The sequence below is a fragment of the Ammospiza nelsoni genome, chromosome 15 (genome assembly GCF_027579445.1).
Source record: "Ammospiza nelsoni isolate bAmmNel1 chromosome 15, bAmmNel1.pri, whole genome shotgun sequence".
NCBI lineage: Eukaryota > Metazoa > Chordata > Aves > Passeriformes > Passerellidae > Ammospiza > Ammospiza nelsoni.
Window position 1 is genome coordinate 12,028,066 of NC_080647.1, and position 16,146 is coordinate 12,044,211.

At 44.6% G+C, this 16,146-nt stretch overlaps 1 protein-coding gene across 1 annotated transcript in view; it reads right to left on the reverse strand.

The window, feature by feature from the left end:
- The window catches only part of PASD1 (PAS domain containing repressor 1), a 50,368-nt gene that overhangs the window by 17,375 nt on the left and 16,847 nt on the right, over positions 1-16,146 (reverse strand). Inside the window, exons 2-10 of the mRNA XM_059482913.1 lie at positions 9,668-9,759; positions 8,242-8,298; positions 6,781-6,935; positions 5,972-6,063; positions 4,118-4,207; positions 2,925-3,045; positions 1,368-1,481; positions 612-730; positions 356-438 (exon numbers count right to left, since the gene is read on the reverse strand). Of these exons, the coding sequence (XP_059338896.1) occupies positions 356-438; positions 612-730; positions 1,368-1,481; positions 2,925-3,045; positions 4,118-4,207; positions 5,972-6,063; positions 6,781-6,935; positions 8,242-8,273 (806 nt within the window). The 5' untranslated portion in view covers positions 8,274-8,298; positions 9,668-9,759. The remainder of the gene's footprint in view (positions 1-355; positions 439-611; positions 731-1,367; positions 1,482-2,924; positions 3,046-4,117; positions 4,208-5,971; positions 6,064-6,780; positions 6,936-8,241; positions 8,299-9,667; positions 9,760-16,146) is intronic.

A 16,146-nucleotide genomic window follows, 5' to 3' on the forward strand; every position in this document is an offset into this window, starting at 1 on the left:
TATTGACACAGCAAAAGATTTAGAAGGATTCCTGGAAGCTGTAATTGTAGAACAGAGGAGCTAAACCAATATGGGGAACATAATGGGACCCACACTCTCACTTTCAATAACATTATCTTGGTTAGGATTTTTCTAGACATTCTAGACATTTTCCATGGTTTCTTACTTGCCTAAAATATGGAAAATAGTGAAGCATTTAAGGATGCCTAATAGGTAAGCTCAGAGTACTGCTACTCACTAAGTTGCATGTAATTAGAACTATTCCATTTGGGATCTCAGGCAACAGGTATACAAATTTTTCTATTTTTAAGCTACAGTTTATTTATTTTTCAGTGACTAAACCCAAATCTCTTACCTGTGGTCCAAGAATAAAAACTTCCATTCTAAACTATGCCTCGACGTAAATTCTTCACACGGCTCTTCAACGTTGCAGAGCTCCTGCGAAAGAGTGGGTACATTCAGACATTTAATTCTGTGAAATGACAAAAGCAGCCTGCTATCAAAACCTAGCATGCATCTTGTATTCCAATACCCAGCCACAGCCACATCCCCTCCTCTCCTCCACCAGCCCCGTGCTGCTGCCCCAGCTGCTGTGGGTGCTCAGGGCTCACCTTGAGGAACTGTGGCGTGACCAGGCGCACGGTGGCCACCAGGCAGATCTGCTCCTCCGGGGCTGACCTGAAAGCCCGTGCAATAGCTGACTCAAAGCCATTACAGGAGGGCGTAGGCACTAGGAACAACCAGACAGTTTATTTAAGAAGAGGAAGGAGAGGTTTCTCCCCGTGTTAAGACAGGTACAGTGAGTGGAGAAACCCAGCAACCACAGGGTGATGCCACCCTGATCCACGCTGGTGATATTTAAAGCACGACCCTGTAGGCTCCAAGGTACACAGCTGTAACCCCCACCCAGGGCAGCTTTGTAAGCTCAGAGCAGCTCACAGTGTGCAGCTGCAGTCTCCTTGTCAGTCCTTCTCCAGGCCAACATTTGCAACATTCAGGATTTTACAGGCACCTCAAAGTATTTAATCTCTGTAAAGTGTCATTCCACGGCCACAAGTGAAACAGAATTCCATATTTTACTGGCTATTTGAATAAGGAAGTTGCTTTATAATTGGCAGTGGGTCCAACAGAGGCATTTTCAGTCTGGTATCAACTTTAGGCACAACATGCAGGAGAGTGCACTCTTCTGATCAACAGACTCCCCACCACTTTTGTATGAAAAATATATCCAATGTATGCACAGCTCATTCCATCCCTGACAATTGTGGGGCATTTTCAGCAGAAACGGAGCCTTTAATATGCTACAGGTCAAGAAAACTTAAAGGAGAGAGGGGGAGATACAAAGGTAGGCTGGAACAGTAACTTACCATGAGTAAAATATTTAAAATCCACTACAAATTTCACATATTCATACATCAGGGGTTCATTTGGATCTAAGCTGCCTCTTGCTAAATGGCAACAAAACTCTATTTGTTTTTCTGCTGAAATGAGAGAAAGAGAGGGAGACACAGACAATGCTATTAGAAGTCTGCACTTTAGCTCACTCACATATTTAATTTATCTACCAAGTGCTATCTGAGCACACCCGGCTGGGAAGATTCTGATACCCAGAAGTAAATATATAACTACTAGGCGCAATTATCATCTGTTTCTGCTTAAGGAAATGCATTCTCACCCTTTTTTCCTGTCTTTGCAGTCACCCCAGTGAGCTGAGCAGGAAGCCCTGGCTCCACTGGCCAGCAGGATTTTCCCCTGACTCCATGGATGGATGCAGGATTTCATGCAGGGCAGGTACAGGGTATTGCAGCACTGTGCTCTGGCACTGCTCAGTGGGACCAAAGGGCACTGAACTCACCCTGAGCCCTTCCATTAACACTGGAGGGCACTGGGCCAAGCTCTAATCCAGTTTATTGCCCCAAGTCTGAACTCTATGGATTAGACCATATGGCCTTCAGCCTGAGGGAAATCACCCCCAGGCAGAGCATCATCAGGCTGCTCAGAGCATCATCAGGCTGCTCAGAGCATCATCAGGCTGCTCAGAGCATCACCAGGCTGCTTAGAGCATCACCAGGCTGCTCAGAGCACCATCAGGATGCTCAGAGCATCACCAGGCTGCTCAGAGCACCATCAGGGTGCTCAGAGCATCACCAGGGCTGCTGAGAGCATCAAGAGGTTGCTCAGAGCACCAAGAGGCTGCTCAGAGCATCACCAGGCTGCTTAGAGGACCATCAGGGTGCTCAGAGCATCACCAGGCTGCTTAGAGGACCATCAGGATGCTCGGAGCATCCTCAGGCTGCTCAGCTCCCACTGGTGCTCGTGGGACAGCAGGAGGGGAGCCCAGCGCTGCTCGGTGGCTTTTCCAAACCCACTGGGAAAGGGGTGGGGGCTCAGCACTGGCTGAAACATTCATTGATGGAACAGGTGTTGGGAAGATGCTCCTGCCTGCTCTGGTCCTGGGGACATTTTCTGAGGGAAGGGACATGGGACAGCAGCCAGCTGTACAGATCCTGATGGACTGTTGTCTCTAAAGCTGCTTAAGTTACACTAGGGCTCCTCTTGTGTCCTGAGACATGCAAGCTTCCTAAGGAATAGTGGCTCTGCCAAAACTGTTTGGGATTTCTCCAATTTTTTTTTCCCTTGAGCCTTCACTCCTTTCTCAGGGTTAGTCCAGCATCCCATCTGGGGAAAAGCATCTACCACCCAAGGGGCAAAGCAGATGGTAAAACAAAGACTGTCTTAATCAAAAAGCAAGTACAGGAAGCACATAGGAACATTAGAGATGTGATCCACTAAAACCCACAAATGCAGCAAGACAGAAGTGGCAGACAAGAGCATTAAACAGCTGGAGAGCTCTGTGCAGACTTCCCTGGGAGCTGTTCACCTCTGGCAAACTTCTCTGACCGACAGACAAGAGCAGAGCTTACCATTGAGAAAATCAGCTGCAACAGGATCTGTCATGAGCACATGTGGAGAAAGCAGCTTGTACACCTCGCTCTGCTCCCCCTCAGGCAGAAAGTTCAATATATTTTGGTCCACCAAATCTGACTGATACAAAAGAATGCTTTGTCATGTTCAGCAGTACAGCCTGACACAACCACATGCCTTTTCACCCTCAGCAGAGCACAGACACTGCTGGTCTGGTGCAGATGCCCAAGACAAGGAAGCCCAGTCAATCTGCAGATGCATCTGGGGCAGAATGCAACCCTTAGACTATTTTACCCCAGGATTACTGTCTATTTGCTAAAGGTTAAATAAATACCAGAGGTTTCCCTTCAGTTCAGGCAGATACAGGCAGGAGAAGAAACCCTGGTACCACAGGAATATAACATGATGAGAAGTGAAACATTTTTCTTTGAAAGCATGACACAGAAGAAGAGCTCCTCCCTACATCCTCCATTTGTCTTCTAGGCCGAACATCTGGCAAAATCAGCTTGACCTGCAAGTGATTCAGTGCTCATCAACCCACACATCCTGATTAAAGGGGTTCTACCAAAATGTCAGCACAGATTTGTTCTTTGCACACATGACATTCAGGTAACTGGGTGCTCCAATTTTCCCTCATTTAGGACATCCTTGGTGCTTCATGCTTGCCACCAGATAAAGAAAAAATGTTTTTGAGGGGCCAAACTGAAATTTCTGCACCTGACAACTAACTAGTTTCTACAAGTTTTCCCAGAAAACTCTGAGGCCACACATTTGTTACTGAAGACTATGGGCTCAAAGTAGAAAAACCCAATGTCATTCAAAGAGCATAGATTCAGTTCTGAAATAATATTTACATTATCTAAGAGGAGCTCCAGCACTCATTTCACAATCATAAGATTTTCCATTAACCTGGTGGGTCAAACACCTCCCAGACCTTTAGATGGACAGCCAAGTGATGAGCTATGAGCACAGAGATTTTGCATAGTTGGGGTTTTTTTAAGCTAATTCACAGACCCTGGGAGAGAATCTGTTATTCACAGGAACCTGAGAAACTCCACAAGAGGTTGTTGGTTGACCTCCCTCACACAGTCAGTTCCCTCTTTGGTTGGACAAAACCAATCCCCAGCCCTGCACTGACTGATTTGCACTGAGGAGGGAATGAGCCTCAGGGAATTGCATTGTCAGAACTTACCGGTAAGTGTCCCAGCAGAGATGAAACACTGTCAGACACATAAATAATAATCCCATCAGTGGTAAGAGCAATGAGAAAGCCATCCAGTGCCTAATGATAATAGACAGGAAAAAAAAAAGAAAAAAAAAGAACAAAACAGAATTATACAATGGAAAAACTTAAAATATTTTAGATTCATTGATTATTTAGTGATGCTTCTAACAGCTTAAACCTAGCAGAAATTAATAAAAGAAATGACAGTTCAATACGGAAAAATAAAAATTACACATGCCATCTAATTCAACATTCTTTTTATATTCTTATTTTCTCATTCTCATTATTATTAAATTGACTTGTATTTTTCACCCAGTGAGTATTTATTTAACATGAAGTGAGACAGTGATCCTTAGAATTTCAACACCCACACAATCCTGCTGACTTCAGTCACTTCATTATGTGTTCTGAATTACACAATAGTTAACAAACTCAGTGCGTAAGGAGATGTCAGATATCATCATGGCAAATCCAGCTTTGTGGATGGATAAGCAGAGACAGAAAAATGATACAATTATGTATTTTGAACAGTTTATGGACAATATGAAAAGGATCTAAAGCCTTATTTAGTTTGCTTAAAGCACTGATTTGTAAGGTTAGTGACAAAACAATTTTTAGGCTTGTTCTGTTTCCCCTTTCTCATTCACAGTGGTTTCTGTCCCAGAGTTAAACCTCTCTGTCCCTTTTAAGTCACTGCCTGTGCTCTTCCCCTTGGATGTTGTGTTCTCCCTATTCTTCACAGTATGTCCTTGTACCATTTATGCAGTGTCTGTCCCTATTCTTCCCTAACATCAAGATCTGGGAGGTTTAATAGCTGGTCAGCACTGTGCACAAAGCCAGCTCTTCTAAAGACACCGTTAGGCTGCTCTGCAGCTCAGCTACAGGGACCAAAAATGCAGCATTCCCCATCTCCTCACCTCACTGCCACACTCTGCCTTTGCTCAAATTGGGTGCTCTCCGGGAAAATCCCACTAATTTTAAGCAAACTGTTCACTGGTCTGCCAGAGTCCAACCAGCAGTTATTAGAGGGCTTGCTCTCCCCCATCACTTCCAGCCTAAGGGGGAAACTTGTTTGGATTCAGCTGGAACAAGCTGGCTTGTTTGGCAAGAGAGATTCCCAGAAAGAATGAACAGACTTTTCCAGAGAGGTGAGTCATGACATCCTGATGAAAAGGAGTAGCTGAGACACAGCAGCACCTCCCAGCTCAGCCCAGCATCCACCCTGCTTTTGGTGGGGCAAAGAGCAGCACTGCCCACGCAGGGCAGGAGGTGTCCCTGCCACAGCAGCCAGGCAGAAATGTGGGTTTGGGGGACGTTTCTAGATCAGCACAGCATTTCAGAGGTGGGAGTGTAAGAGCTGTTTTCCTGAATGCACTTGAAGGCAATTCGAGCAGAAGAGGCAGCACTCCCAGAGAGAGGACAGCAGCTGCAGAGGCAGCACAGGCAGTGCTGCTGCCTAATGGCATGTGGGAGGAACAGAGCTGCTCTGCTTCTTTCAGGCCCTTTCAAGTTTTTCCTAAAACCGCCAGCTCTAGCGGCTCTTCTGAGAAAAGGAAATTCTCTTTTCCCTCTCTCACCAGGCCAAATCAGCCTTGATTCCCAAACCAAAAGCCATTTATCTTCAAGGGGAAGCAATCTTATTTTTACTTCTGTGTCTGCAAAGCATTTAGTACAACATTGGTCTCTGTCAGGTCTGCATTGTGTGTGCCAGCAGAGTAGAAATCATTAACACTGGGACCTACAGGTGAAAAAGAACTGTATATCCCTGATCTACTCCACTGAACTGATTATTTCTCACTAATCTATTTAATTTCTTCTTACCTCTAACATCAACTGGGTGAACTCCTCGTTGCTAAGAAATGAAGGCTTCCAGTCTTGTCTAATCTGACAGGCTTCTGTCTGTGCTGTGATTTCTTAAAGAGAAAATATCAAAAAAGCAACATGACTCATGCTACTTGGATTTTTTTTTCATTTTCAAGTAAGATTTCTTTAAAGAGGCTGTTAGAGGAATAATCCTTATATCATTCTTCACACAAAGCCTTCTTGCATGCAACAGTCATTTTTCATGCTATCATAATACAAATGCATTAGAAATCAAGAAAGGGAAATGGAGACATTTTAGGTGGCCTGAAGATAACCTTAAAAATTAAGATCAATGAGCTAATTTTAGAGTAGTAGAGCATTCCTGTCAGCAAAGGGTATCTGAAATTCTGGAGCTGTGCCCTTCAACTCTGGAGCTGTTTCACAAGCTGCTGTTTTGAGTGCCCAGGCAGCAGGACAGGCTTATCATCTCCTAATCCAAGAGACCTGGGAAGATGGCATAGAATACTCTTTCCCCTGACTTTTGTCATGGGTGCTGTTCCTCAGCTTTTCTGTTTGAGAGAGCACAAAGCAGGCCAGGGGATGTGGAGGCCAGTGAGGGTAATGATGTATCTACAGTAAAAGGCACACAGCACTGCATCTTTTCAAATCTGTGTTTAACTGGTCAGCAATGTATTCAGCCCTAGCCACCTCCTGAGGCCAACTGTCCCTTATTCTGCCCCTCAGTCAGGCTCCTGTCCTCTCTGGGTGGCACCTGAGATGCTTGGGATTTGCATTTTCTGGCTGCTGCAGGGCAGCACCCCCAGTACCTTTCTGTTTCTGTAGGAAGTCGATGGTCCTCTGCAGGATTGTGGACTTGTCCATCTTGAGAGGGTGGCCATGGCCCTGCAGCATGGTGCAAAGCTCCTTAATGAGGACATTGAACTGGTCTCTCCTCTTCTTCTCAGATTTGTTGCGTGATGCCCTGGGGATAAAAGCACAAATGCCACTCAGCAGAATGAAGAAGCTACAGCACAAACCAGGGTGAGGTATCTATCCTGCCCCACAAAAACACACTAGATACAGGAATCTAAACTCTGCTGGGAATGTTTATTTGTTTAAAATTGGGCTTGCACACAAAGATTTTGCTGGTAGCAAGACTGAACTCACCAGCAGCAAGGAACATCTGGAGGTAACACATATTTGGGCTCATTTGGGAAAGATCATATCCTGATATACATTTCATACATTTCATTTCCCATTGTTTCAAAAGCAGTGATAGTGAAGGTGTTATGGGACAAATTCCTCCAGTAAGAGAAAAGTGTGTTCATGCATATTCATGTTTTGCTCACTTAATTTTTATGAACTTTTGTTTTGCAGTTAGTACACAAACATATAAACGTCAAAATGTGAAGTATTTCTCTGATTTGCACTTACAAAAGGAGCTTATCAATGACAGCACTGTGCAAGGCAACTGAACTGCAGAATAAAATCTTGTATGTGGTCTTGAAAAACTACTGCTGTGATGTATGAAACTGGGAATGTTACAGGTCTGGCTGCAGAATTACAATTAGTTTTCAGTTGACAAATCAAGAATATTTATTAGGCTTTCCTCCTCCATTAAAAACAGTAGAGGAGAAAGCAAACCCATTTAGTTCCTTCCAAAGTTTTCTTTCCAGTGCTCATATCTGAGATAACACTTTTCATACAACCTCTTCCAGTAGTAATTAATTTGCTTTACAAGTGTATTCATGATGATGCATACTTGCTGTGATCCAGACTGAGGGTGGTATGCAGAAAGCATTTCCATTCATACTCAGGTTGGCATTTGGATGTTCTCAGATCCAGCATTCACAGCCATCTCTGTTTTGGCACTAGTGTACAATGACTGAACAGAACTGAGCCAAGAGCTTCTCTGACAGAGATTAACTCAGGCCTGGGCTAAAGCAGGACTGCAAAGGGAGCTCTACCCCAGGTGGGCAGCACTGCTTGGTGCCAATAAAATCACAGGTCAGGAATCCTGCTTCAAGATAATAAATAGCCATGGGATAGCATGAGATCCTGAGGGCACAGCAGTGGAATTTAAAGACCACCCAGCCAGATAACCCATTGCAGGGGTGGCCAAACTCTGTAAGAAGCCTGAACTTAAATTGTGCTGCTTGTGGTCAGCTATACACAGCCTGTAAACTGTGTGGGAGCTTTGCCTCTGACATCAGTGGGGTCAAGTTCATTGTCAAGCACTGGACAACACAGCATTTACAGTTCTCCCCCAGGAGTGCATGCTGTCATACCTCTTTGCCCTGTCCTTCTCATCTTCATCCATCAGTTCGTTTACACAACACAGGGCTCTGCAAGGGAAAGACAGAAGCAGTTACTGAGACACACTCCCTATCTTGCTCAGAATGTCAAAACATGGAGTGTAGTGGTTTGTACTTAAAGATGTACTTCCTGGATGTTTCAGTCTTCCCTTTCCCAAATTCCACTCTTGGTATGTCTTTCCTTCCTTGTTCAGTCAGCTACTGAGGCATGAGAAGTGGGACTGCTGCTACATGCCCAAACATCCACCTACAAGGACTTTAAAGGGAAAGATTAAAAGCTGGCAGCCCCTCAGCCTGCCTTTGTCCTGCCCTCTGAGGACAGGGAATCCTGCTGAAGCACCCATCTCTGCACAGGAATCAGCATCTTCCTGCCAAATGCAAGAGCCAAAAAGAGAGAAATCTGCCCTGGTGTCTGCAGCAGGCAGCACCACAGCTGGTCCTGTTCTGGGAAATCACAGAGGTTACTGCTTGATTTCAGTCACTGCCCACCCTGCTTGAAACATATCTGAGATTTCCAGTGGAAAGACAGAAGAGAAAGAAACTGTGCTAATCCCCTAAAGGACTGGCATTAGGCAACAGAGGCAGCATGTTATCAGGATATCTAAGAGATTATGTGATAGACAGGTCCATCCAGAGCATCCTGCAGCCAGTGACTGCTGCTTGCCCTGCTGGACTGCTCCCACATCATCTGAGCTGAGTCCTGGGATTCATACCCAAGGCTTCAGTTTAAAATGTCCTCCTCACGTGGCACTAACCAGGGAAGGAGAAAAGTTGCAACAACTCCCATAAGGACACAGTACTCTAAAGCTCCATTAAATGATGGAAAATTCAAATCAAAGGTAACTTCTTCACTGGTGACTTTCTGTGACTCAGATGGGCTGAGTCTGAGGGACAGGAGCCAGGGAGGTGCAGGTGAGGCAGCTGCTGTCACTCCACACCACGTTGCCCAGTTCAGCTCTGCTGGATTGCCCTTCAGACACCTCCAAAGAGGAAATCACACCCATCCCCACCCTCAGAACCAATCTGCCCCCCATCTCCACTGAGCACTTGCCCTGCAAAACACCCCATGCTGCCCAGAACTCTAGGGGCATTTTTCCATAGGTACACCCAAAAGATTTTCTCTGTTTAGAGACTACTCCAAACTCAAACATGTTGGTAGCTACAAAAGTAACACAAACCAGAACCACCCACAACTGACAGGAAGTCAAGGATGCTGCTCACAGCAACAGCCACAAAATTTTATCCTTCCTGCCCTGCTCCAGGGCAAGGATCTCCCTCCCTGCAGATGACCTGGGCAGGAGATACTGTATGAATTCTTTTGTTATGAATGCACTCCAAAGAGAGGGAGTGGTTCTCATTGTCTGAGTCACCAAAAGCTACAAGCCAAATTAGAAATTACCTGTTCTATTCCTCAGATTCATCAGTCCAGACTGACAGAGTGGGATTAGCACTTCTTATCACCATGTAAATAGAGACGGAGAAAAATTAATCCTGCAAGGAAAAGCAAGTCCAGTTAAAACACAGTTGCAGGTAAGACAGCCTGGACAGCTGCAATCACTTCAAGCTGAGAAAAATCTACCAGCACAAATTAGAACCATGTTCAAGTATGACTAACGAAAGCTCAGCAGAGCAATGGGAGTTAAACTAAGTTCTTGGGCTCCTGGCTCTGTGGGTACCACCTACTGCCACAGAAGCAGCCTGGGAAGGCCAATGTGAGCTCTCATGCCCAAAAAGCTGTGTGACCCAGCAGGGTGGGAGAATGGCTCCATTGGCCAGGAGCCACTGAGGAGCAGCTGGAGCTCTTCCAAATATGACAGTTTACCTGGTGTGCTGTGAAAACCTCATCTATCAAATCTTGCAACCAAAACCTCCTTCAAGACAAACATCATCAGCAAAGTCAGCACAAGTCACAAGCATCCAGCTGTGAATGGACTCAAGGCTTCCCCTTAATACTTGCTACTGATGGGACACACAAAATCTAGGGAAAATATCATGTAACTCCTGACACCCCAGTGGTGCTGTAACTGGAAACAACACCTGCACAGCAAACTTAAACTCAGTGGATCTGCTGTGTCTCTGCTCTCACAGCAGTGCTACCCCACTCATGCTTTATTCCAGTTCAAAAGGAGTGTGTGATTTTATTTGTTACCCTATTGAGCTGAGGCTCTTATCCCCACTGCTCATGCCTCAGTACTGTTCTGTCAAAATCACTCAGTTGTTTCTTCTATAGAAGAATGCCCCCTACATAAGATTTGGCGACTGGGGATAAGTTCAGAGATACACAGGTATAAAGGAAAGTATTTTTAAAGCAATGGGTTAAATTATGAAAAAATTCTTGTGGATATACAGAAAGTTCTATCAAAATTTATCAGGGAAAAATTGTTCTTTGTGTGCAGACTTGACCATGCAAAAATTCAGCTAAAGAAAAGGATTCTTCCCAAGCTTGGAGTGCAAAGAATTATTTTATGGAAACTTTGCTCACAGGTTGTCTAAAAACTGAAAGCTCCCAGGAAGCCTGGTGGGTTTCCTGCCTCATTAGAATGGTTGGCCTCCCTCCCACCCAGCCAGAACAGAAGAAGTCTGTTGAGGAGTCAGACTTCTCTGACTTCTGGGACTGAACAACTGTTGGGAAGCTGAGAGAAGTCCTGGTCACCAAGAGTGCCAACAGCCCAGCTGATGCTCACTGAGCCCAAACTGGGAAATGAAGCCCAAACTGGGTTCCCCAGTGCCCAGGAGGAGCTGCCACTGCTGCAGGGCAGCAGATCTGGGCTGCCAGAGGAATGAGGCTTCCTAATGAAAGTGAGCAATGCCCTCAGCCAGCAGCAGACCTGGGGGAGCTCACAGAATAAATACCCATAAAAGAATTCACAGGCCCAGCCACCCAGAGCAGCTTTCTGCATGATGCAGCAGGAGACGGTGAGCAAGAAAAAGTCTTAGCAGAAGACACCTAAGGACAAAATAATCTTAACTGGATTAAGCACTTCAGGACTGCATTTAGCTAAGTGCTTTTTGTCTTGTTCTAAGACAGAGCTAAATATAGTAACCAGAATACTTAAGAATAGTTTCATAAGGGTTGTATACATTGCTCAGCCAGCTAAGACACTTAGCACTACTGACAGCAGTATGTCTGCAGGTTAAGAGTATTTTAAATAGATCCAGATAGAATCTCTTTGACCTTAACTGCATTAACCAGAGGGATCAAAATTTATTTATTGCCTCCTGAAAATCCCCTTCTGTAACACTTTGAGAGAGGGATTCCTGAACTCTGTGGGCAGGTAAAGAAGAAACTTGTCAGTGCTGCTGGCATCGTTTCTCACCCCACCTACAACAGGTGAGGATCAGCTTTCTCACAAAGCAATGCACATTCATCGCTGCTTAATGCCCCCTGTAAAGGGAAATTATCTTTTCCTTCCTTTGTACAGGGAATCTCAAAAACCACTCATAGCATTTTAAGGGTACATTATATTTCAGACTTTTCAAGTATCACAGTATTTGAAGTTGTTTCCAGGGTTACAGAAAGGGTAATGTAGCCAAATGACAGCCTCAACAAGACAAATGGACTTTGCAGTCAACAACTAATAGTTAAAGTATTATTCCAAGCTATCTGCTATATTCTGGCACATTTTTTACTGAAAAGAGAACGGCAGAAGGAATTTTCTCTTTCACAGAACTATCTGACTCCAGGAGCTATCTAAAACTGCAAACCTGCGAGTAAAGAAAATGTTTATTTATTGACTTGCTGCAAACCATCAAAATATTAACATTACCTTAGGATAATTCTTAATGGAACAGTCAGACTTGTGTCCTGAAACCAGCAATTCCTATGAATGTTTCATTATAGGTTAAATTTTAGTTATTTGGTTATGTCACTCATGGCAGGGCAAAGATATTTCTGTGAGAGATGCTGTCCATTTCTTTGTGATCAGCAATGAATAAAGCTTTCATCCCTCACCTAAAAGTGTCCCTGAACCAGGATGATTTGACTGCTTTTACTAGCTACAACAACTGGTCTAATGAAAAACATTATGCATAGAAGCTTTGTTCTGCTTGTATTTGAGTTTTCATAGAATTTTGCATTAAAGTAACATGCAGCAGTTAAGGAGTCTTCAAATCTATACCATAAGAAACACTTTAATTATGGAAATGTGCTGTACTAATAATTTTCACAGACTTTGCATGCAATGAATTCACCAGAGAGCCCCCAATTACAAGATGCAGCACTTTGTGCCATGATGCAGTCACAAATAAGAGAGATAACACATTCTCCAGCAATATGATTTACATGTCAGTGTACCAATGTTCCATTATTCTTGAGACAACAGGAGGGCACAACTCCCTGGCAGCAAAACAGCTGATTTCACTTTTAAAAGGCAGAATTTAACCTCATCAGTGAAGTGGTGGTTCATAGTTGATGTTTATGTAGATGGCAATTGAAAAACCAAGCAGTGTGGCTGGGTCCCTGTGGTTGTTTAGCACAGGAAGGATCAGCAGCTCTGCTGAAGCCCTGGCCCTGCTGTGCCACCCACCCCGTGCTCCATCCTCTGTCACACAGGGACAGATGTTTGCCCCAGTGTCACAGTGACTGTGTGACAGCAGCTCAGCTCAGCTGTGCCATCCCCATCTGCCAGAGCACCCCATGGGCACGGCCTCACCTCTGCTGTGCCACAGCCCAGCATGGAGCATCACACAGAAACACAGACACTAAACCACGTGTGCCAAAGGAGTTGCATATCTGTGTTATTTGATCTGCTTGCTTAAGTTTTTCTGCCTCCACTTCACCCTCTCCTTGCCTTGCCTCCTGCTGTTCTTCACTCTTTTCTGCCCTTCCCTCACTTATCCCTGTACTTAACATCCATTGGATCACAACTCAGAGAATTGGATCTCCTTTGAATATGGTTTCTCTCCATCTTGCTGTTTCTTATACCACCTGCCTTCATCTTTCCATTAATTTTCTCCTCCACGTTCTTCACTTTCTTCTTCTCAAAAGACAGAAAATGTACAATGATCTCAGTTTTGACAATCACCCAGCCATTCCACTGTGGGAACTTGGCTTCCCAGGTCTGAGCCCCCCATGCCTGACAGGTTCTCCTCTTTAGGGACACACTGCTTGAGGAATCAGGCTGGGGATCTGATGGGTTTTGGCTCCAATGTCCAGCTCCAGGAGCTCTGGGTCCTGTCCTGTCTCACAGCTCCCAGTCCCATTGTCAGACCCTCTTTGGAGGAACTGGGATGTGCCTCAGGTCAGTGGCAGAGCTGTGCAGCTCCAAGCTTGACACAAACACCACCCTGCATGCCCAGGGAAGTGCCCCAGCACAGCCCAGCCCTCCTCAGCAGCAGCAGCAGCACACCCTGCATCTCTCTGGGGCTGCTGTGCCTGCACCTGAACCCTCACAGCATCTTTGTTTGCCACAACGTGGGTGATGGTGCTCAGTGGGAACCAAATGTTCTGTGCTTCCCCTTTGTCACCTGCCACAAGTGGACTTTTTGTGCCACTACTGTGACTTTTGCATCCCAATGCTCTTATCTACAGCACACTCTCCCCTGGTTTACTGAGCTCTAAATTTAGCTGGTTACCTGTGACAGATTTATGACAACATTCATTACAGCAGGAACAGCTTCAGACAGAAGCTAAAAATTGTCCAAAGAAAATGGATTACACAAAACAATTACACCATAAAAAAGGCTGTAATGGAACACTGTGATTCAGCACAGAAGTGACTTGAAAGATACAGGCAGGAACAATGGTGGTATGTTGGTTTTCTTTTTTTTTTTGTTTGTTTGTTTTGTTTTGTTTGGGTTTTTTTCTGGTTTTTTTTGGTTTGGATTGGTTTTCAACCAATACACGCTGCTTCTGCAAAATGAAAGGCGGAAAAGGATTAAAAACTAGCAGATACTTAAAAAGAAAAGATGACTACTGGAACATTTTGTTCTCTAGGATTTTTGTCAAATCCTGGAGAAAATAGCTGTCCAAGTTTGCTCTGTTCTAGCAAATTGCTGAACCTTGCAGGGTAAAGATACAACATTGTAGAATATTATTCAAAATGTCTCTGGGGTTTCTGTAACAAGAACAACATGCATCTAATTAATTCTACCAATTTGTCTAATGGCCCCTTAAAATTCCCAAAACATGGCAAAAAGTAGAATGCTGATTCACAACCCTAGGAAATACAAAACTGTACTTTTAGCACAAGCAAAACAATATTTCTTCTGCAGTCTTGGGTGGATACCTGTGTTCATTTGTTGCCATTCAATTACTACAGGAAAGGTAAATAAATGTGTGTTGTGATATGAAATGATGATATCCAAACTATAAGCAATCCTTTACCATACCTGCCTCAGACAAAGAGCCAAATAATCCTCAAATACTAACATGACTCTCCCTCATGTGGGCTGAGAGCAAAGGTAGTTGTTCACAGTCAATCCTTCAGCAGAGTTGAGATCGTGTGTTTTCAGGGAAAGAATATTGAAAGTGAATGGTCAGAAGTCTTTTGAACAGAATGGTCTCCAAAACCTGTAGCTCTTAAAGCTCCGTTTCTGTTTCTGGCTGATCCAAATGATGCAAATGCATGTGTGTGGGGGTGAGTGCATAAACACACATTTTACTTCAGAGCAATTTGCAAAAAATACCGAGAGCCATTTCTGCCCAGGAAAGCAGGGGTGACATTCAGGTGACTCCTGCAGTGCTCACCTCCTGATTTTGGGAGTTTAGTAACCATTGCTGCTGGGTGCATGGGAGGGGAAGTGAGCACAGAGCCCTTTCTCTGCCTCAGGTCACTCCCTATCACATTCACTTTTCTGGCAAATCACAAAGGCGTGGGGGGTGTGGGGAGGTTAACCCAATAAATTTCAGCAATGAAAACAGTGACTTAACAAGCTAAAATCATTCCTCCCAAAGCTATTGATTCTCCAGCTTAAAAAAAAACTTACACCATCTGATCACAAACCTGGTGTTGAAATTCTGGCTCATTTCAGGGCTTCATTCAGAAGAGTTCTAACACTATCAGAGCCAGCCAGCAAAGGTCAGTTTTAAAGAAGCCAGCACTCTGCTCTGCTTGGCAGGGTTATCTTCTGCAGGGTTATCTCCCTGCCAGGCTGCTGCTGGGCACCCTGACCCCTCCTGCTCCACTTTCAGGGAGTGCCAGCTGGAGCAGGGATCACCAGGCTCCCTGGAGGTGCTGCTGTGCTTTGCTCCCACCCAGAGGGCACAGCTCACATCACCTGCACTGGGGGCATTCGCTGAGCTCGTTGGGTCCTTTTTTGGTCTTGGATTTTGTTTTGGCAACAAGGTAGGAACAAGGACAAACATGTCAAAGCTGCCTGTTTGGATGCATCACCCTGAAATCCTCTTGTAATTCCTCTTCTATTTACTATGGGTGAAACTCATCCTAAGCAGAGAGCTACATGGAGTCTATGTGCCATTAAACTGTCTACCTTTATTCATTGAGCTCTCCCTGTCCACAGAATAAATGTAATCATTAGACAGCAAAGAAAATCAGTGATCTAATTAAACTGAATACCTTCTCTACTTTTCTGAGTAAGAGAACACTCCTAGCAACTACCAGTTCATTGAAAGAGGCAATAATAGCATTCCTGTCCTCAGCTGTTCTCTTTTTCTCCTCAAAAAATACATTTTTGTGCTGTTTTTCTTTGCCTTTCTCTATCTTGTATATAAAATGCATTTCAGATGCTCAAGGATGGTACAGATAAGGAGATGAGCACTTGTGCTTTGTGTTTGCTTGTGCTGGAGGTTGAACTCATATTGCAAAAATAAAATGTAAGGCCTGAGAGGCTGCTTGCTCTGCACAGTGGAAGCAGGGACCTTCAACTGGGTCAGAGATGGGTCCCAGATGGTTTCAGGACCACCCTGCAGAAGTGGGG